This window comes from Taeniopygia guttata, chromosome 2, assembly GCF_048771995.1.
Source record: "Taeniopygia guttata chromosome 2, bTaeGut7.mat, whole genome shotgun sequence".
NCBI classification, from domain to species: Eukaryota; Metazoa; Chordata; class Aves; order Passeriformes; family Estrildidae; genus Taeniopygia; species Taeniopygia guttata.
Genome location: NC_133026.1, coordinates 1,021,562 through 1,041,681, shown reverse-complemented (window position 1 = coordinate 1,041,681; position 20,120 = coordinate 1,021,562). Strand labels below are relative to the sequence as shown.

The window sequence follows — 20,120 nt, the reverse complement described above, 5'->3', positions numbered from 1 at the left end:
TGGCTGCTGCAGGGACAGTGGCCAGGGGGCTGGCAGCCATGGGCTGTCACAGCCACTGGCCCAGGGCCTGGGACCCACTGGGGCAGGGACACTCAGGAGGGCACAGCCATGGCATGGCACTAAGTGCCTGGAGACTGCTTTATTGTGTCGGGGGGTGGATGGTGCCCCCCAAAACACTTCTTGAGCCCCAGCTGGCAGCACATGAGGGTGGAGGAAGAGCAGAACCGACAGCTGAATACAGGGGCTTGGTTTTGGGTCGGGCAGGGCAAAGCTCCCCGCCTCGTGCCAAGTTATTAACGATTAAATTAATGTAAGCATCCCGAGCATCCGTGGGTGCTGCGCCCCGGGGGAAGGCTGGGATGAAGGCTCACACTCACACTCACACTCACACTCACACTCACACTCACACTCACACTCATCCCAGCCCTCCCCTTCCGTGGCCGCTGCTGGGCACACACAGCGAGCCCCGTGCCCGTGTCCCCCGCGGGGTTTTCCTGCTCGTTCCTCCCCTGCTTGCACACACAGACACGGACACGCGTGTGCGTATTGTGAGATACAGGAATATGCCCAGAGAGAGATGGGAACACTCCCACGGACTCACACACACTCCCACAAGCGCGTTCCCAGCCCCGCAGCCCGGATCGTTCCCGTGGCACCCCGGTCAGCTCCGCCCCCGGAGGGGTCGCGGTCCCAGCCCGGTCCCGGCCCCTTCCGTGCGTTTCCCGCCGCCGCGGCCATGGCTGAGGAGGTGTTGTCTCTGCGGGAGCGGCTGTTGTTCCAGTCCACCTGCTCGGTGTGTCTGGAATTGTTCAGGGAGCCCGTGCTCACGGCGTGCGGGCACAGCTTCTGCCAGCAGTGCCTGGTGGGCTCCGCCGCCTGCCCGCAGTGCCGCGCCCCGGTGCCACCGGGCTCCGTGCGCCCCAACCGCTCGCTGGGCGATGTGGCGGAGGCGGTCCGCTCCCTGGGGGAGGTGGCGGTGTGGCCGCGGTGTCCCCAGCACGGCAAGCCCCTGGCGTTGTTCTGCGAGCCTTGTGCCGCCCTGCTCTGCGCGATCTGCCGGGACGGGCCCGAGCACCGCCTGCACCGTTTGCGCCCCGCCGAAGAGGCCGCCCGGGAGCTGCGGGTACGGGGCGGTGCTGCGAGAGGGGCTGGGGGCTTGGGGGGCCGAGGGGCACAGGTTGGGGTCCCCTCCAGCATGGGCTGGGGTGCTCTGTGGGCATAGCTCAGTGTCCTGTCCGGGCACACATCAAGGGCAGTCTGGGGTCTGCTCTGGCCATGAGCTCCTCTGGGTATGGGTCTGGGTCATGCATGGGTGGGTCTGCTCTGGCCATGAGCTCCTCTGGGTATGGGTATGGGTCATGCATGGGTGGGTCTGCTCTGGGCATGAGCTCCTCTGGGTATGGGTATGGGTCTGGGTCATGCATGGGTGGGTCTGCTCTGGCCATGAGCTCCTCTGGGTATGGGTATGGGTCTGGGTCATGCATGGGTGGGTCTGCTCTGGCCATGAGCTCCTCTGGGTATGGGTCTGGGTCTCCTCCATGCATGGGTGGGTCTGCTCTGGCCATGAGCTCCTCTGGGTATGGGTCTGGGTCTCCTCCATGCATGGGTGGGTGTGCTCTGGCCATGAGCTCCTCTGGGTGTGGGTTTGGGTCCCCTCCATGCATGGGTGGGTCTGCTCTGGCCATGAGCTCCTCTGGGTATGGGTTTGGGTCCCCTCCATGCATGGGTGGGTCTGCTCTGGGCATGAGCTCCTCTGGGTATGGGTCTGGGTCATGCATGGGTGGGTCTGCTCTGGGTATGAGCTCCTCTGGGTATGGGTCTGGGTCATGCATGGGTGGGTCTGCTCTGGCCATGAGCTCCTCTGGGTATGGGTTTGGGTCCCCTCCATGCATGGGTGGGTCTGCTCTGGGTATGAGCTCCTCTGGGTATGGGTTTGGGTCTCCTCCATGCATGGGTGGGTCTGCTGTGGCCATGAGCTCCTCTGGGTATGGGTCTGGGTCTCCTCCATGCATGGGTGGGTCTGCTCTGGCCATGAGCTCCTCTGGGTATGGGTCTGGGTCATGCATGGGTGGGTCTGCTCTGGGCATGAGCTCCTCTGGGTATGGGTTTGGGTCCCCTCCATGCCCCAGATGTCCCCAGTCAGGCTTTCTCCCACTCAGTGTGGGCTGGGGTCTCAGCTCAGTGCAACGCAGATGACTCAGAGCATGAGGAGTTTTTTAATACTCCAGCAAATTTATGAGGCATGTCTGAGTCCCTGCTGCTGTCACCAGAAACCTCTTCCCAGAAATCCCACTTCCAACTTTGAAAGTTGTTTTTTCTAATTAAAAAACAATTTTAAAAACCACAAACTCTGGGGTTTCTACATGAAGTTATTCCAGAAATGTTTCTGGCTATAAGAGCTGTGGATGGGGATCTCCCGAGCCTGACTGAAGTGATTTTGGAGAGGTGGCTGCTGCCTCTGAGCTCAAAACTCACTCCCAGACACTCAGGGGTCACCCCCAGTGACTCCCCAGACTGAGATTGTCCCCACAGGGGTTGTTTGGTGACATCATCTCCCTCCTGTGAATATCACTCCAAAATTACCAAAAACGCTCTTTTTTAATCCCTGTCCTAGGAGACACTCCAGAAAAACCTGCTTTCTTTACAAGAACACAAGAAATACTTGAAGAGCAGTGGAGACCAGAAAAGTGATAAGCTGCTGGTGCGTGTTCCTCTCCATGCCCCCATTGCTCACCCACATGGCTCCCCAGGAATATCCCATCTTTCCCTCTCCCCATATATACTTACTTCTAATCTATGCCAACGTTCTTTTCTCTGTCCAACTCATATGGCCTCCTTGGGACCATCAAGATCCAGATTTGCCACCCCTCTCTCCGTTCTTCCTGCTTTTCCTGTACAAAACCTCTGGTCCCCTTCTGTGTGCAGCAGCCGTGTCCCTGTGGAGGCAGCTGGAGGCTGGGTGGGCTCAGGGCCTCCTTGTGGTGCCTTGCAGACGGCGGTGACGTGGGAGTTGCAGCGTGTGCCTGAGACCTTTAAGGACCTGCAGCAGTTCATGGAGGAGCAGAAGAAGATCCTGGTGGCCCAGCTGGAGCAAATGTCCCAGGAGCTGGTCAGTAAGAGCGATGAATACAAGTCCAGGGTTTTGGAGAGGCAGTCGCTGCTGGACACGGTGATTGCGCAGATCCAGGAGAAGCGGGACCAGCCGGCGGTCAAGTTCCTCATGGTGAGGCAGCATCCCCCCCTGGGCACTGTGACCCCTGCTGGGGCTGGGGACACCCACCTGGCACCCTCTGCATCCTGATGTGGCTCTGGGCCACGTGGGGACACCGTGCTGTGACACTGTGCAGTGACACTGTGCTTTGCCCGCTTTGGGTCAGGGCCCTGAGGGAAGGGAGGGTTGGGATGAGGGGTGGGGTGAGCCCCAGCCCCCTTAGCCTGCTTCACACAGCCACTGCAGCTCCCCGTCCCTCGGCAGTGCCACAGCTCATCTGTGTTTTCTCTCTTGCAGGATGTTGGCAGAATCCTGCACAGGTACGAAACAGGCTCGGTGTCCCTCTGCTCCTGTGCAGCTCCTTTGGGCAGAGGTTTGGGAGCGCTGCAGGAGCCGGGAAGGAGCTGGTTTGCCCTGCTGGGTATTTGGGATTTCATGATGTTACCAGGAACCAGAGGCCATTGTACCCCTCCTAAAGATGGGGTTATATCCCTGTGCTGATAGCAGGAATACAGCTGCCCTGGGATCTGTGGCTGCGGGAAATTCCCTGTTTCCCTCCTGGCCCTGGCTGGCGGCTGGGCTCTGAGCTCCTCTCCCTGTTCCCCTCAGCTGTAAGGCAGCCAAGGCCCCAATCCCAGAGGCAGTTTCCTCAGAGCTGCAGGAGAGCGTTGAGAGCCTCACTAGGAAGAGCCAGTGGATCGTGGGCATAATGGACAAATTCAAAGGTAAAGCCCTGCTGGCTCCGTGCTGTGCTTCCCCTGGGCTTGGCTGGCAGTGGGAAATCCTCACTGCCTGGTGCCAGAGCCTGGGGCTCAGGAGCAAAACGGCTGCTCCAGGTGGGCACCATCCTGGGATGGGCTTTGCTGGAGCCTGGGGCTCCACATCTGGCTTGCTGTCCTGATGGGGAGCAGGAAGGCTGCCACAGGAGAGACACTCATGCATCTTCCTTCCCTTCTTCCAGTGAGCCTGCGGACCGAGATGGACAGGGGAAAAAGGGGTAAGTTTCTGGAGATGATGAGCACAACTGAGGGGGGAAACTGAGGGAGTGTGAGTGTCCTCACGTCCTTGGTGCAGAGATAGGCTCACACCACATCTAAACCCAGCATCTGTCTAGAACTGAGTCCTGTTGTTTTGACTAGGCCTGCTGTAAAAATCCAGGTCTGTCCTTGTGCCAGGCAGTGCCAGGGATGTTGTACTGTGATGCCAGGCGAGGGCCAGGACAGCAGGAGGCTGTGTCAGGCTGTGCCCAGTTAAGCAGAGGGGCTGTACATGTTTTGAGCTGGCATTTAGGCGTGATCAGAAGTGCTTTTGCAGGTCCTCGGGGCATTGCTGGGCTGAGGTCTGGCTGGCAGCATTTGTGCTAAGGCCGCTCTCCACTCTCTCAGTTTTTGGGATGATGCACTTGAACACATTCCAAAAGGAGAGTGGTGCCTCAGTTTCCCCCCTGCAGTCCCCGGAGGAGTGGGTTTAGCAGAGTGTCTGGGGTGGTGACACTGCACAGTGACAGCAGTGTGGCCTCGTGGGATGGCCACGGGATGGCAGCAGAACATCCCTGGTGGATGGGCAGCTCCGGCTCTGCTTGCCCGCTTGCTTGGCAGAGCAGGGCTCCGGGCTGGGTGAGCCCTTGTCACAGAGCAGGGACTGCCCTCCTGCCTTGCAGCAGATTTAACAAAACCCATCGTGTCTGTCCCCTGCATGTGGGGACACTGTCTGGCTCAGTCCTGCCTCAGGGAGCATCTCTCCACCCTCAGGTGACAGTAAGGGTCCTGTGTCCCATGCCACCCGAGGGGGCTGCAGGAGTGCCCGTTGTGCTCCCAGGACACGTCCCAGCTCCATGGTGCAGGGTGGAGGAGAGGTGCTGGTTCTCTTCTCAGCAGGCACAGATTAATGTTTCTGTCATCCATTAGAGCAGGTGACGCTGGACCGAGAGACGGCAAATCTTGACCTGATCCTCTCGGACGACCGCAAAACTGTCCGGTTCAGCGGAAAATATAACCCCCCCGACATTCCCAAGAGGTTCACAGGCAACCTCAGTGTCCTGGGCTCTCAGGGCTTCACATCTGGGAGGCATTACTGGGAGGTGGAGGTGCAGAATAAGGGCTCCTGGGCCCTGGGGGTGGCCCTGGAGTCTGTGCCGAGGAAGGAGTCGCTCAACTTGCTCAGATCTGAGAAGGTCTGGGCCCTGCAGCTGGACTGGACGGGCCAGTACAGAGCAGAACGTGTGTCCCCTTACCCGCTGGTACTCAGGGAGGCGCCTCAGAGAATCAGGGTCCACCTGGACTACGAAGCAGGCAAAGTGACCTTCTACAACGCAAAGGACATGACGCAGATCTTGCAGTTTGAGGCCACCTTCACTGAGAAAGTCTTCCCGTATTTTTGGGTCTGCTCCAAAGGTAGCCACATCCGGGTGTGTGACTGATAGGGTGGGATGGCTGCCGGGCCCCTGCCCATGCCCTTGGCTAGCTGAGCAGGGAGGAGCTGTGGGAATTTCACACTGCAGCCTCAGTGCAGCTCTGCCTGGGCTGGATCCTCTCTGCAATTTTCTGCATCTCCTCCTGCTAAGTCCTTTGGAGCATTAAAGAAGTGCTGTCCTGCCTGGGGGTGTCTGCGTGCTGGTATCCTGGCTAGATCCCATGGTGGTGGTGTCCTGCCTCTCCCTGTGGGCACTGAGGCCACAGAATAATCGGGAAGAGGGAGGGAAGAGGCTCTGATTGTCCATGCCAGCCTTTGGCAGCACTGCAGGGCTGGTGGCAGCTGTGCTGTGCTGTGCTGTGATGGAGGATGCAGCCAGCCCACACTCAGGAAGCCAGGCTGGAGCCACGAGCTGATAATGATGCCTTTCATATTTTTTTGATTATGTGCTGCTTTGGTGTGTAGCTCTGAGCTTTATGTTAGGTGTTAGCAAGTTCTCTTAACAGGCTTGGTAGAGAAAACAATCCTTTTCCAGCCTGAGACCAGTGGTATCCCTTAGAAGGTCCAGACACAAAAAATATAAACAACAGTGAATTGAAGAGAGAAAAACAGGAAGGGTAGGGCTTTATAACCTAAAGCTGGAATTGGACAATTAACTCCAATATGCAAATGGACCAAAACTTATAAAAGTGAGGGAGCTCATGACTGGTCATGCATTTGTGACCATTTTGGTTCATTTTGGGTGTAGCTCTGGCCAGGCTCTTGTGCTGCCCAAGATGCAGCCATTAAGGCCTTTTATTAAATACCTACTTTATTCTTAACTCTGTCTAGCCTCTGTTCTGGGTCAGCCTTCACAAGGCATCAGTTCTGGCAACCCAGATGGGGCAGAACCCACAGTTCCTGGCTTAGGAAGCCAATGCTGTTTGGTGGTGATAACTGCTCAAGAAAGTCTGTAAAAAGGAAAATGTTCAGGGAGGGACAGCAGGAGTGAGGGCGCCTGGAAGAGCAGCAGGAGCTGGGGTGTGATGGCGATCTCTGAGATCCAGCATGCTCAGGGAAGGATTAAACACCCCACTGTCTAATCCAGGAACCAGCAGCACTGTGTGACTGGGGGTGGCAGGGCCCGGGCAGAGGGACACAGGTTGTGGGTCATGTCCTGGAGATGCCCTGCATCCAAAGTGATCAGCTGGACACAGCAGCCTCTGGAGCCACCAGAGACATGGCAGAGGATCCGCCAGGGGCTGGACAGCACAGATCTGCCAACGCTCAGCTGAGGAGAAGCTGCGTGTCCTAAAGAGTTTATGTGGGGGACTGCCAAGTCTTCCTTCTGCTCGTCTCTCCCTGAACCCCATCCTGGTGTCGCAGGGATGTGCAGTGCCTTATTTCCCCAGCCACTCACCAAACACCTCACAAAGTGGCTTTTGTTCTCAGGGAGAGCTCATTTGATGAGAAACTATATGGGAAGGGCTCTTTGAGGAGAAATGATGTGGGAAGGGCAGTTTGTCTCAGCGAGGCGGTGTTATCTGCTGAGTTCTTGCCTTTTTTCCTTCACATTCCCCATTTTCCCCTCACGCCCAGGCTAAAGGGAGACGGCCGGAAACATGGCGGCAAAGAGGCGCCGCTGTGAGGTGCGAACTACATTTCCCAGCATGCAACGCAATGAACGATAACGGGGCGCGTCTGCTAGGAATACTGGGAAATGTAGTCCCTCCGCGCTGGCGCGCACCCCCCCCCAACTCCGATTTCCTCGCGTTCCTATTGGTCCAGAGCGACGCCAAGCAACCGCCGTGGGCGGGGCCTGGCCGCGGCGCCGCCGTTCCTACTGGCCGGGGCGCGCGCGGTGGGAGGGGAGGTTTGAAAAAAAACAACCCGCCCCCCGCGGGGCCCCGCGCGCTGATTGGCCGAGCCGCGGTTTGGCGCCAGCTTCAGAGCGGACGACGGGTACCGGTTGGAGTCAAAACGCCGCGGCGGCCGCGTTGACGGGACGGGACGGGACGGGAGGGCTGCGCTGGATCCCCGTTCCCGCTGCGATGGATCCCACACCGAACGCTCCCCACCGCCGCCGCCTCCTGCTGGTCTCACCGGCCTCCCCCGCCTCGCCCGCCGTGGTGAAGGCGCTGTTTCAGGATGAGCTCTCGCCTGTCTCGGATCTCCGCCTCACCATGGAGCAGCTGGGGCGCGGGTGAGTCGGGGCGCGGGCCCCACGGGAGCTCGGGCACCTCATTTTTCTCCCCTCTGTGGTGACCCCCTCAGAAAAAAGCGATGTTTGGAGGGTTTGAACCGCGCTGATTCCTCCCGTGCCGAGGGAGCTCCTTCCTGCTCTGCTCCGGGCACTTTGTCCCTCTCCAAACCCTTTCTTCCCGCTGCCGGGCCCGGGGCCAGGCCTAGGGAGGCTCCCCCATATAAAAACCCCCCTCAAGGCCTCCAGGACTCCTTTTCCTCCCGTCCCATCCACCCCCGTAATTCCCTCCCGCGCTATTGTGAAAAATGCATATTTTACACTGCGAAGCATTAGGGAATGACACAAAAAAAAAACCCACAAAAACCCCTGGGATGTTTAATGCCCCTCGCAAGCCCTAAAGCCCCGGGCACGTCTTTTAAAACCCCCCTTTTCCCCAGCTACTCCCTCCTCGCCGCTGCCAGGTCTCAGGAGCTCCTTCCTTTTCCCTGTTCCCCCTCCTTCCCAAGGAAAAGCCTCGGGGTGCTCATCTGCCCTCACCCCCCAAAAAACAGCCTCGTGGATGCCTCCTTTTCCTTTCCCCCCACCCCCCAATGGAGGGTTCTCTTTATTCCCTTTTTCCTCCCCGGCTCTGCGGGCTCATCCTGCTTTCTCTCCTTCCAGGCGTCCTCCCCACTCCTCCAGCCCCTCTTCCCCCAGCCCTTCCCCCAAAAACGAGGCCTCCCGGGGCTGTTTCTTCTCCCCGCGCCCACCCACGAGGCCTCGGTTTTAACCCTCCCGCTGAGAGTAAAAGGGTTTTAAAATCATGGGGGTTTAGGGTTAGAAGGAAAATTAAGCTTATTAGGCCCTGAGAACGTGTAGGCCTTGTACCTTGCTAGAACTGCACCTGTGTAGCTAGTACATGATAAATGATGTAGTTGTTAGATATGATGAGTGTTTAGTAATTAAATATAATTACTGTTTAATCGTAAGAATAATAATGAGAAACTGTGGTCAGAAGCTTAAGAAAGATCACGAGAAACTCATGGTTGAATGAGGTCAATTATACAATAGAACAATATAAGTTTAATAATTAATATGTAAGTTATATAAGGATAGAATATAAAATATTTTCAGCTCGAAAGCCATGTGGGAGTCAGATTTGGGTCTGTACCCCTGATTCCCAGAGGTCTCAATAGAAGCAGCTGCACAGAATCATATCCTGTGGTTCTGTGTGCTCCTGGACGCTGACACCACCCCACAAACCTCCAGGAGTCCCTTAGGGCCCCCACCCCTTTGCTCCTGCCCCCATCCCGCATGGATCCACGCTCTGGGACACCTTCCCCCTGCCCTGGTTCTGCTCTGGGCACCCCCTCTGCCTCCTGAGCCCTTCCCTCTCTCCCACAAAAAGCTTTGTGTCCCTTCCATGTCCTCCTGCCTGCCCAGTTCCATGGCAGCCCCGTCTGCAGCTGCTCCCCTTCCCTAAACTCCAGCCACATCTGCTCCCTTTTCCTGCTCTCTTAACTCCTCTAATCCCATTATTCCCACAGTTCCTCCCTTGTGTGGCTCCTGTTTTGTCCTGGCCCACTCAGGTCTCAATGACCCTCCTGGGTTTTGTTTGTTGATTTTGTGTCATTCTCATTTCTGCCACCACCTGCTTTATGGTCTGTCCTTCCTTCAGATTCCTGGGATTCCTGCAAGCCATTGGCAGTGCCCCTCTTGGAATTTATTCAGCCCTTTGATTTTGTAGCCCTGGCTACATTCTTTTTTTAATTAACCACATACTGGAGCCTCACTCAAGTAGCTTTTTCCTTAGATATGTGGGGCTCCATATGATTTTCTTCTCTCTCAGCACTGAGGTTTAGCAGATAAAACAAAATTTGGGAGGTAACTATTTATCAAAATGGGTTTGAATTAGAAATTCGGCAATTTTATCTATGCAAAACCTAAATTAAAAGAGTGGCTGCCAAAGAGATGATTGCAGTTCCAGGAAGGATAACTGGGCTCTGATAGAAATCCAGGTGATGCCCACCTGTGCTGTACCTCCCTGCAGTGTTGTGTTTCTTGCTTTTAAGACAAATCCCAAATTTCCCTTTCCAGGCAGCATGAAAACCTGGACCAGGATGTGGGAACCAAAAATGGATTGCAGAGATCAACGTCTTCAGAGTCCACAGACTCAGGTGGGGCTGCCTCAATTAATAAATTCTGATTAGGAATTGGAGGGAGGCAGATGGAAAATCCACCAGGAAATCTCTGCAGCTCGTGGTTTGGGCTGTAGATTTTTTTTTTTTTTTTTTTAATTTTGCTTTAATTGTCCTGGAGACTGAGCTGTAGGGAGGGAAGACAAATCCTCACTGTGTTTTCTCTCTTTAAACCCAGACTGTGCCAGTGAGTGGCTCTGTCCTGTGTTCTCCTGTTACCAAGAGCTGCTTGGTGATCTGAAACCCCTCAGTTCTGGTACTTCCTGGGAGGATTTCCTGTTTTTCACACGAGATGTTTTATCAGTGAAAATGAAATAAGCTCTCACCCCATAACTTGTAGATTCCCTCTGGTGTTTCATTGCTCCAGCTGAGGGAAATCACTGTTTCCACCTGGATTTATGCCCCTTTTGAGGGCACTTTCAGCCCAAAAAAGAACTTTGTGAAGTGCTGAAGCAGCAGTACAGCTCACAAACCACGGAGCAGGACAGAGCAGCCAGCCTTGCTGAAGCCTCACTTTCTGTGGCTCCTCAGGAACCTGTGCTGGGGTGACTCTGGATGTGTCTGAAATGCTGTGGGGCTATAAAGCTGTGCTTGCTTTGTGCTTCTCAAGTGCTTCCTGTTAATTCCAGGACATTCAGAAGGGCATTTTGACTGCTTATTTTTGGGAACCAGCCCAAAATTTCTTCGTAGGTGTAACTGAAAACATGACTTTAAAAAACCCCTAAAGGACTAAATTGTTTATTAAGGTGTGTGTGAGAGAATAAACAGAGTATTCCATGCTGAGTTTCATGTGACAGCCCAGGCAGGGCTTGGGGGGATTTGAAAATTATCCCTGTTTTTCCCCAAGTGCTGGCACTTGATGTGCCACAGCCAAACCCATGGTGGGGAGTGGCTGCAACTCCAATTTATTCTGCACCGAGGTGAGGCTGCAAATGGGACTTTCCACATGAATTTCCTGGGTCTTTCTGTGGAAATCTGTGGCAGTGTGTGATATTCCCTGTGTATAAATCAGTGGGAAATCTTGTGTCTCCTCTGCAGGTTTGGCTTTGGATTCTCCTGGCCCTGCCACCTCACAGGACACCATGGAGGACATGTGAGTACCTCGGTGTTAAACACAGTTAAACAAATGTGGCTAATGAGGCCTGGGGAGGGTTTTCCTCTGCTGGCACATGTGCACTGGGTTTTCCCTGCTGCACCTCTCCATGTGCTCCACAGCTGGAATGCCAGGATTGGCCCTGCCCCTGCCCAGGGCACTGCAGTGCTGCCTCTGAGCAGGGTGTTGTGCCAACCACATGGCTCTGGCACCTACCTGCAGCCTGGGGCTGCAGCAAGCTCTGTCTAAACTGCATTTTTTTAATATTTGGTTTAAATCTGTGCCTTAAGAACCACAGAGCCATTTAATTTGGCAAAGACCTCTCAAGACCTTCAAGACCAACCTTTTGATCTTTTGCTTTTAGGTTTGAGAAAGCAATCAAATCCAGCAGGCTGAAGTAAGTAAAATTTGATTTTGAATTTTTCCTTGCTGTCTCTTTCAGATTATGGAATTGGGGGGTGATTTCTATTCGTGTCACTGCCTTTTAAAGCAAAATGTTGAAATAAATTTTGGTTCTTTTTCATTGTAGCCTTCGAATACCTTTCAGAAGAATCCATTCCCTGCCAGTAAGTGAGAGTGGGATTGATGTTTTATACATGTTAAAGGATTTGGCATGGTTTTGGTTGAATGCATTTAGTTGAATACTTGTTAATTTTCTGGCTTCAACACCAGCTGCTGGGGTGCTTCATGTCAAAACTACAGTTTGCAAATTCCCAATCTCACTTAATTTAGTGTGAAATTTCCTTGATGTGGCTCCATCACTGGTGCACTGAAGCATTTTGGTCCCTGTACCGGGATACCAGCAGGGGATTTCTGCACAGGGTGTGCAAAATTTGCAGTCAGAGGCTTTCCAGTCTTTGTTAACCCCTTCAGAGCTTGAAATGTGCTTGTGCAAGGACTGATGCAGGGTCCTGAACTGTCCCTTCTGTGTTGTAGCAAAGCCTGCTGGGCTCCAGCCCTGCTCTGAAGAGAAACCACTCTGACTCTCTGGACACTGATGCTTTCCAGCCTTTGGAACAGGATGAAAATAAGGAAAATGTAAGTGCTGTTTCCTGTGGGAGGGGAGGGACAGCTGGATTAGCACATCCCTGCACAGGGAATGTGATGGGAAAGGTTTCAATTATCCCCTGCCAGGCTGTTCTTCAGGCACAGCCACCTTTAGCTCAGTTTTTCTGAAGGGCACTTGCAGCTCTGATTAGAGTGGCTGCAAACTGTTGGCAGGTTAATAAAAACTGGGGAGACTTAGCCCAGTTCTGCCTTGGTGCCACTGACCCTGATTCCTTTCTGGCTGTGGCAGAGGAAAATCTGTTCCCACTGCTTGCTCTGGACAAGAACTGCCTCCAGAAGGGGTTTGGGGAGGTCACCCCTGGCTTCCCACTGCTGCCATGGGGAGCCCTGCTTCCTCTTGGATTCAGTGTCCTGGGTCTGCCCTGGCTGCTGGGAATCCTGTGGGGGATGAAGTGTGAGGACACAGCCTTGGCTGCCTCCAAGAATGATTTATTTATTCTGCAGAGAATTGACTGACAGGAATAAAAAAGCCCTGAAGCCTGTAGGTGACGCCAAGAGCATAAATTCCTGGATTATGTTAGATGAAACACTGCTGTAACATCTTTAATTTGAAAACATTCACTTTTAGACTGTTCCTGTTGGCAGCAGGGAGCTTAAATCCAGAATGTCAGGCAGTTTAACAAAATGGAAAAGATAAAAGAATCCAAGCAACTTAACACAGTTTGTAATTGTGGTAAAATGATAATTTTGCTGTTTTTGATTTCAGGAAGCATTTGAGTTCAAGAAGCCAACCAAACCAGCTTCTCGTGGCTTCCGTGATGGAAGGGGTGTTCCTGGAGCAAGGCAGAATTCATCTCCAGCTCAGGTACTTGGTGCTTTTCGACTAGTTCTCACCTAGTTCTCTGGGATCAAAATAACCAAATCAGGGTTCTGAAGTGGTGATGTCAGCCAGGTGCCAGATAGAAAAACTTATTTATCTGCCAGATAAGAAAATTCTTCTCGCCTTTGGCTCATGAGAAATTTGAAACATTGTTCTGGGAACAACGAGTCAGCACAGAACTGGGGTTCTGCTCAGTAAGTGAAGGGAGTGTGGACATTGATTTGGATTGAAGTGATCAGTGAAGTTGATACTGAATGTTCAGGCAGATGCATTTGGAATAACAAACCCAGCTGTGTAAATGCAGCTGGATTTTATGTCCAGATGTGACATCCACAGGGAGAAAATTCACCTTATTCATACCCTGTTGTTTAGAAAAAGCAACTGAAAAATCATTGTACAGAAACAGAGCTGGGGGCCCAGGCCTTATCTCAGCTCCCTGGATCCAGCAGCCCTTCCAGAATCCTGCTGATCCCTTCCTGTGCTGCAGCTCAGGGCTGGGGAGAACCACAGTGGTGGCCCCTCCATGGCTGCAGCATCCTGCAGGGAGCAGAGGGAATGCTGTTAACCCTCCCTCTGTCTCCTCTCAGCTGCCCATGGGGGAAAGAACCTCTGGGGAACAGGAGAACTCCAGGGCAGCCTTCCTGCAGCAGCATTCCCTGCCCTCCTCGGAGAGCGAGGATGATGATGGCTTCATGGAGCTGCTGGATGACCAGGACTTGAAGGTATGTGCAGAGGGGATGGGGTGGAGATGCCCAGATCAGCTCTGCCTGATGTGTCTGCTGTGCTCTGGCTGCAGTCAGACTGCTCAAACTGCACCACGCTGGGTTTTTGGGAATCACAGAAGCCCAGACTGGTCTGGGTTGGAAGGGACCTTAAAGCCTATCCAGTTCCAATCCCCTGCCATGGGCAGGGACACCTCCCACAAGGAGATTAATTAGTTCTCATCATCTTTTCTGACTCCCACTGGGGTGTCTTTATCTTATAAGCGCTCTTTCCTAGTGCAGCCAGTGGAATTTGTTTGGGGTCTCAACAAGTTAATTATTTTTAGTTTGAGAACTGATAGAATTATTTGAACAGTTGGAATTTTTCCTTAGAAACTTGCTGAAAAAGTCAGAGGTGCTGATTCTTTGAGCAACTTAGATACAAGACTGTTTCCAAGGGAATTTGAAATGCTTAAAGCCCCGGAGGCTCATCTTTGTTAATCAATCAACGAATTGATAAACTCACCTTATCCAACATGGCTCAGTTGCATTGTTTCCTTGAGAACTGGGCTGGAAATGGAGTTAAATCCCTGCAGCTGGAATGTTCAGCTGAGCCGTGCAGGAGCTGTACCTGCAGTGTGAGGTGGGTGAGCAGGAGCTTCCCTCTCTTCCAGAACGATGAGGAGATGCCCTCGGATGTGTCCAGCCTCTGGACAGCGCCGCTGGTCATGAGGAGAGCAGACAGTCGGGTGAGTGTCCCCCTCAGGGACAGGGACTGGCAGTGGGACAAGTGATCCTGCTGTCTCCTGCATCCCCAAGAACAGCACAATCAGTGGGACAAGTGATCCTGCTGTCTCCTGCATCCCCAAGAACAGCACAATCAGTGGGACAAGTGATCCTGCTGTCTCCTGCCTCCCCAAGAACAGCACAGTCAGTGGGACAAGTGATCCTGCTGTCTCCTGCCTCCCCAAGAACAGGACAAGCAAGCCCTAGCACGACCCCCTGCAGAATTCCCTTATCTCTGGAGCAGACTTTGTCAGTGTGGAACAATTGGTGTTTATAGGAATAGAATTTCTTCTTGCACTTCATAAATGTGAGAAGATCTTGACTTCCCTTATCAGAGTCTTGGCATATCTGGAATTCACTCTGCACTGGACTCACCTGGAATGCTGTAACCTGATGCTTTGATAACAGACTGGGAAAGGAGCTCCAGCAGAAAGCTCCTTAATCTGCTGATTAATTGGCTGCTAATTGATGTAGAACACTTTGCTGGCTCTTTATCTTGCTTATGGTGCCCCACGCTCCCCCAGTAACAAGTGTTACTGGAAATGTAAAGCCTGGATAATTCAGATTAACAGCCCCCTGTTGCTCTGCAGTGATGGTGCCTTAATTGAGGCCGAGTTTGGGATAATCTGAAAGCCTGAGTTGTGTTTATTTTCTTTATAAACCTTTGCTGGACAACTGAACTCCTCTTCTCCCTCGTAGGCCAAGCGGTGCCGGCTGTTTGGCTCTTCATCCATGTCAAGCATTGCAGGAAGAACCACCCAGAAAAGGATGGAGAGATCCCAGGAGGAGAATTCTCCAGGGAAAAGCAAGAAGAGGAAAAGCCTGCCCGGAACTTCCGAGGACTCGACGGTTGGTGGCTCAGCATCCAGTTTGTGACAGAGAATTGATGAGGGGAGAGAGATGCAGGGTTGGGGTCTGGTTTGTGAAGGTTGGTGGGAGCTTTTCCAGGTGGATTTTTGGGGCAGCAATTCCACAGTCCTGAACCTGAGCTTTGCTCTGAGCAGGGAAGCTGAGGGGGTGGTTCAGGCTTGGGAGTGCACTCCAAGCTGTCAGCTGTGGGAAACAGGGAATGGGATGTGTCTGCCCTCGGTGCTCATGGATCTCTGTGTCCTGCAGAGCCTGAAGCTGGTGAGGACCCAGCCCTCCACAGCAGAGATCGAGAGCATTTTAGACAGTGACCAGAGAGACCTTATCGGGGACTTCTCCAAGGTAATGCCAGAGAATCCATGGCCAAGTGTTGAATGAAGTGTTCTAAGGGCCTCTCTTGGTGGGGATGTCTCAAACCAGCCCAGAAAAACACTTCCCTTTATAGAGGCTTTTCTGTTCCCTCAAACCTGCATTGCTTCTTTGGACTTGATCTTGGAGTCTTTTCCAACCTTAACAATTCTTTGGTCTTAAAACAACCAGGAGAGGCTGTTGGTGAGAAGGGGATATTCCAGGTTAGACCAAACTGATCCATTTGTGGTTAAAGCCCTATAAAATCCCTCTAGTGTAGGAGCTAAAAACTAAATTCTGTGCCTGATTTTAGCATTCTTAGGAGTTTCAACTCCTGCAGAGGTTCTGTCCAGCAGAGTATCCATTAGAGAGTGAACTGGTGGATGCTGTGCTGTCACCCATGTGACTCACAGCTGGAATTTTCTCAATCCTGTCTCTTCCAGAGTTATTTATTTGACACTGTCGATGGGAAACATCAAGATTTAAAGTACATCGACTCCGAAATGGTGAGTGCTCCAAAGGAGCCAGAAAAATTCTTTAATGAGGGTTGGGGGAACAACACAAAAATGGCTTGAAACAACTGAACTCTGGTTTTTGTGATTTTTTTTCTTTTCCCTCAGATTGTGTCTGTGCTGACTGGCAAGTTTGAGAGCTTCATCAAGCAGTGTGTGATAATTGACTGTAGATACCCCTATGAGTACGAAGGGGGACACATCAAGGTATTTTGGCCCCATAAGAGCAGTGCAGGTGGTCTGAAGCTGCAGCCTGGGGTCACTGGGATCCCTGTGGGGCTGATTTTATCCAAGGCCCTGTGGATATGTTATTCCTGAGGGGCCTTTCTGGGATCCTGTCATGCTCACCCGCTGCCTGGGATGTGACACTCTGTGTCCAGCATCCTCATCTCTCAGGATGCTAAAATTGGGATGCTGAACTTGATTTCAATGACAGACTTCAAAGGAAAAATGGCTGTGTAAAACACAACAGGAGCAGGTCGCCCAGACACCTTGTGGTGTTAGAGCCCCTTTCAGTGCCTAGAGGGGCTCCAGCAGAGCTGGGGAGGGACCTGGGACAAAGGATGGAAGGACAGGACACAGGGAATGGCTCCCACTGCCAGAGGGCAGCGATGGATGGGAGATTGGGAAGGGATTCCTGGCTGAGGAATCACACAGAGCCACAGACTGACTGTGGTGCCCTGGTGGGGTTTGGAGCTTTGTTGGGAGAGGGTTCCAAAGCTCCCCCAGCTAACCCAGATAGGGAATTATTCCCCGTGGGAGTGGGATGAGTTTGTGGCTGTTTCCTTCCACTCAGTGCTCGGACTCTGCCCTTGCAGGGTGCCATAAACCTCCACATGGAAGAGGAGGTGGAGAATTTCCTGCTGAAGAAGCCGATCCAGCCCTCGGAGGACAAGCGCGTCATCGTGGTGTTCCACTGCGAGTTCTCCTCGGAGCGTGGCCCTCGCATGTGAGCTCCCCTCCCTGCCTGGGCTGTTCCCTCAGCACTGGGAGCACTGGGAGGGGCTGGGCTGTCACCCTGTGCTGGCTGTCACCCTGTGCTGGCTGTCACCCTGTGCTGGCTGTCACCCTGTGCTGGCAGGTTTGGCACAGCCTGGGGGTGAGGAGCCGTGCTGGGCCTGGGCTGGAGCGCTGGAATGTTCAGAGGCTTTTCCTTTCCCCTCTGAACTTTGGCTGTGGGGCTCCTGGGGCTCTCCCTGACAGGCAGCTCCAGCTCCTCCATCGAGGGATGGGGGTTTGGATGCAGCTTTGGGAATTATTAGTTGAATGTGGGATTTAACACGGGATTTTCCCTGCTGCAGGTGCCGGTTTGTCAGGGAACAGGACAGGCTGAGCAATGAGTACCCCAACCTGCACTACCCAGAGCTCTACGTGCTCAAGGGGGGCTACAAGGATTTCTTTTCGAGGTGCCAGGTGAGTAATGTGGATTCCTCGTTCCTGGAAGTGTCCAAGGTCAGGTGGGAAGGGGCTTGCAGCAGCCTGGGACAGTGGAAGGTGTCTCTGCCATGGCAGGGCGTGGAAGATCTTCTAGGTTCCTCCAGCTCAAGCCTTTCTATGATCTCTTTCACACTCAGAGAAGAAATAGTAGATAAATAATATTAATTTCTTCCTAGTCACACTTCTCTTTGGGGCAGAGTGGCTTGGCTGGGGGCTTTTCCTCCTTGTTCTCTTTCATTGGGCTGTTCCCAGAGCAGCTCAGCCTGTTCTGTGTCTCGGAGCTGTCTTCCTGCCATATAGCTGAAAGGCTTTCCTACTTGTCTCAAGTAAAATAGAAGTGGTTTCTGCCCCTTCAGGAGCAAACTGTCACTCAGAGAAAGGATTTCAGTCTGCTCAGATTAGGGGAGAAGACAAGGCTTGACAGTAATTGCTGGATAAATGGAAACCTGAGGTCTTGTACAGTCCTAAACCAGCAAAATTGCAAACCTCAGCTTGGAGTTTGCAGCCTCTAATTAAGACAAGGAAATTAAAACCCACCTCCCAGCTCTTCCCAGCACTTCAGGGGTGAGATTTCTCCTGTCCTTGGCTCTTGCAGCATTTCCATGGTCCCAGTGCTCCTGGGATCTGTCCTGCTGCTCTGACACAAACAGGCCTTAGCTCCTCAGGCCCCCACACTTCCAGTCATCCCCTGGGAGGTGGGAGATACCTGACCCATCCATGGCCAGCTGGATGGGGCTGTCAGCTCCTCCTTCCCCGTGGGATGCTGGCTCTCCCAGCCCTGGCAGTGGTGCTGCTGGCTTTTGGCTGCCCCGGGCTGAGGGACAGCTTGGCTTTGGGGTGTCCCCGTGGATTTTGGGTTGCCCTGAGGAGGGGGCACCGGGGCCTCAAGGTGGCAGCACGGGACAGCCGAGGGCAGCTCCTGGGAGCTCCCGAGGCACCGGGATCATGGGAGGCACCAGGATCATGGCACACTCTGGCCTGGAGGGGACCCGCCGTGATCAGTGTTCCCTCCACGACCTTGCCTGGCCGCCCTGCCTGACCAGCTGAGCTGGAACATCCTTCCAGTCCGTGCCACTGCAAGGTGAACTCTCAACCAGCTCAGCCTGTGTTGTGTTGTCTGCCAGGAAATTTGGGATGAGAGCCCTGAACACAAAGCCCTTGTTTTGTTGGCTGTAACCTGAATTTCCCCGGAATTCTCCTGCCTGGAAGGGGGGTCTGTGCCTGTTTGCAGTGGCTGCCGGTGCTGGGATCACCACGCTGGTGACACTGAGGTGACCCCAGCTCCTGTTTCCCCAGAGCTTCTGCGAGCCCCAGAGCTACCGCCCGATGCACCACAAGGACTTCAAGGAGGACCTGAAGCGGTTCCGCACCAAGAGCCGGACCTGGGCCGGGGAGAAGAGCAAGAGGGAGATGTACAGTCGGCTCAAGAAGCTCTGAGGGCTGCAGGGACCTGCAAGGACTGCCCAGCCCGGGGGCTGCAGCGGCACAGCCCCGTGTTCCTGTGCTCCCACTCCCCTGGGTCTCCTCCCTGGGATCACCTGGACCTCGGCCCCACGAGCCGGACGCCGGCTGGGAGCTGCCTTGGGATTCTCTTGGTTACGTTGCTTCGTGAAAATGTTGTGGCTTCTTGTGTTGTGTGACACCCCCAGCCCGCCCAGGGAGGCTGGGGACAGCCTCGTGGGGCTGGGCTCGGTGTCAGCACTGCCAGGGAATTGTAGTGCCTGTTAATTTTTAAACGCTTATTTTATTTAAATACAGTCAAATGAAGCCAATACCGCTGCGGTTGGATCATCTGGGTTGTACTTAAACCTTGTTTCTGCTCCAGGGTGACCTGTTGGGGGGGATTGAGGGGGTCATTATTTTTCTCAGCTGCAGTTTTGGTTCTGTGCAGCATTGTGGGAAGGAAAATGGGAAATATCCCGTGATGGCTCAGGATTCCCACTGGGCGAGCTGCAGGAAGCCTTGGGAGCCCAGCTAAGGGAAACTGCTTGTTGTTCATAAACATCACGTTCATCACTTCCTGCAGGGTGTTTCATTTCATGGTCTGTTTGTGCTGGTTCTGGAGGAGTTGGTGTTTCTGTGGAGGGAGAGGGTTTGGGAGCTGAGGGGGTTCAGCAGTTGGGTGATCTCAGGATTCTCAGTGGTGTCACGGCTGCCTCTGAGCCTGGGAGTTGTTCTCTTTCTCCTGAAATGTTGCCAGAGTGGATCCTGGCTGTGAGGGATCCCAGCAGCTGCTCTGACACCACTTCTGGGGGTGGCTGTGGTCACTTTTCCATCTGCCAGGAAAGGCAGGAGGTGGGATTAATCTGTGGGGGAGGCAGAACTTCTCAGCTGTGTTGGACTCCCCAGCTGAGAAAGTTCTGCAGTTCCAAACTGCTTTGCTGCTGGTTTTGGGGTCACTTCAGCCCCAACTCTTAAATCCATCTTCCTCACACCAACTTCCAGGTGAAAATTGGTGCTCCTGGGAAGCTCCACGTGCCTGGGAACTTCTTGGTTCACTCTGTTG

The 20,120-nt window shown here is 53.6% G+C and overlaps 2 protein-coding genes across 2 annotated transcripts; both read left to right on the top strand.

Moving 5' to 3' along the window:
* Positions 1 to 686: 686 nt before the first annotated feature.
* Positions 687 to 5,808, top strand: LOC100218887 (E3 ubiquitin-protein ligase TRIM7). The gene is made up of 7 exons (XM_030266933.4): positions 687 to 1,123; positions 2,615 to 2,701; positions 2,993 to 3,223; positions 3,509 to 3,531; positions 3,821 to 3,936; positions 4,173 to 4,208; positions 5,119 to 5,808. Exons 1-7 carry the CDS (start codon positions 737 to 739, stop codon positions 5,628 to 5,630), a joined length of 1,392 nt encoding a protein of 463 aa, XP_030122793.4. The 5' UTR covers positions 687 to 736; the 3' UTR covers positions 5,631 to 5,808.
* Positions 5,809 to 7,498: 1,690 nt separating this feature from the next.
* CDC25A (cell division cycle 25A) lies at positions 7,499 to 19,633 on the top strand. The gene is made up of 16 exons (XM_030266928.4): positions 7,499 to 7,805; positions 9,882 to 9,961; positions 11,021 to 11,075; positions 11,440 to 11,472; positions 11,605 to 11,641; positions 12,012 to 12,113; positions 12,850 to 12,948; positions 13,551 to 13,685; positions 14,339 to 14,413; positions 15,150 to 15,299; positions 15,567 to 15,659; positions 16,109 to 16,171; positions 16,286 to 16,384; positions 16,996 to 17,126; positions 17,479 to 17,590; positions 18,911 to 19,633. Exons 1-16 carry the CDS (start codon positions 7,654 to 7,656, stop codon positions 19,049 to 19,051), a joined length of 1,557 nt encoding a protein of 518 aa, XP_030122788.4. The 5' UTR covers positions 7,499 to 7,653; the 3' UTR covers positions 19,052 to 19,633.
* Positions 19,634 to 20,120: the final 487 nt, after the last annotated feature.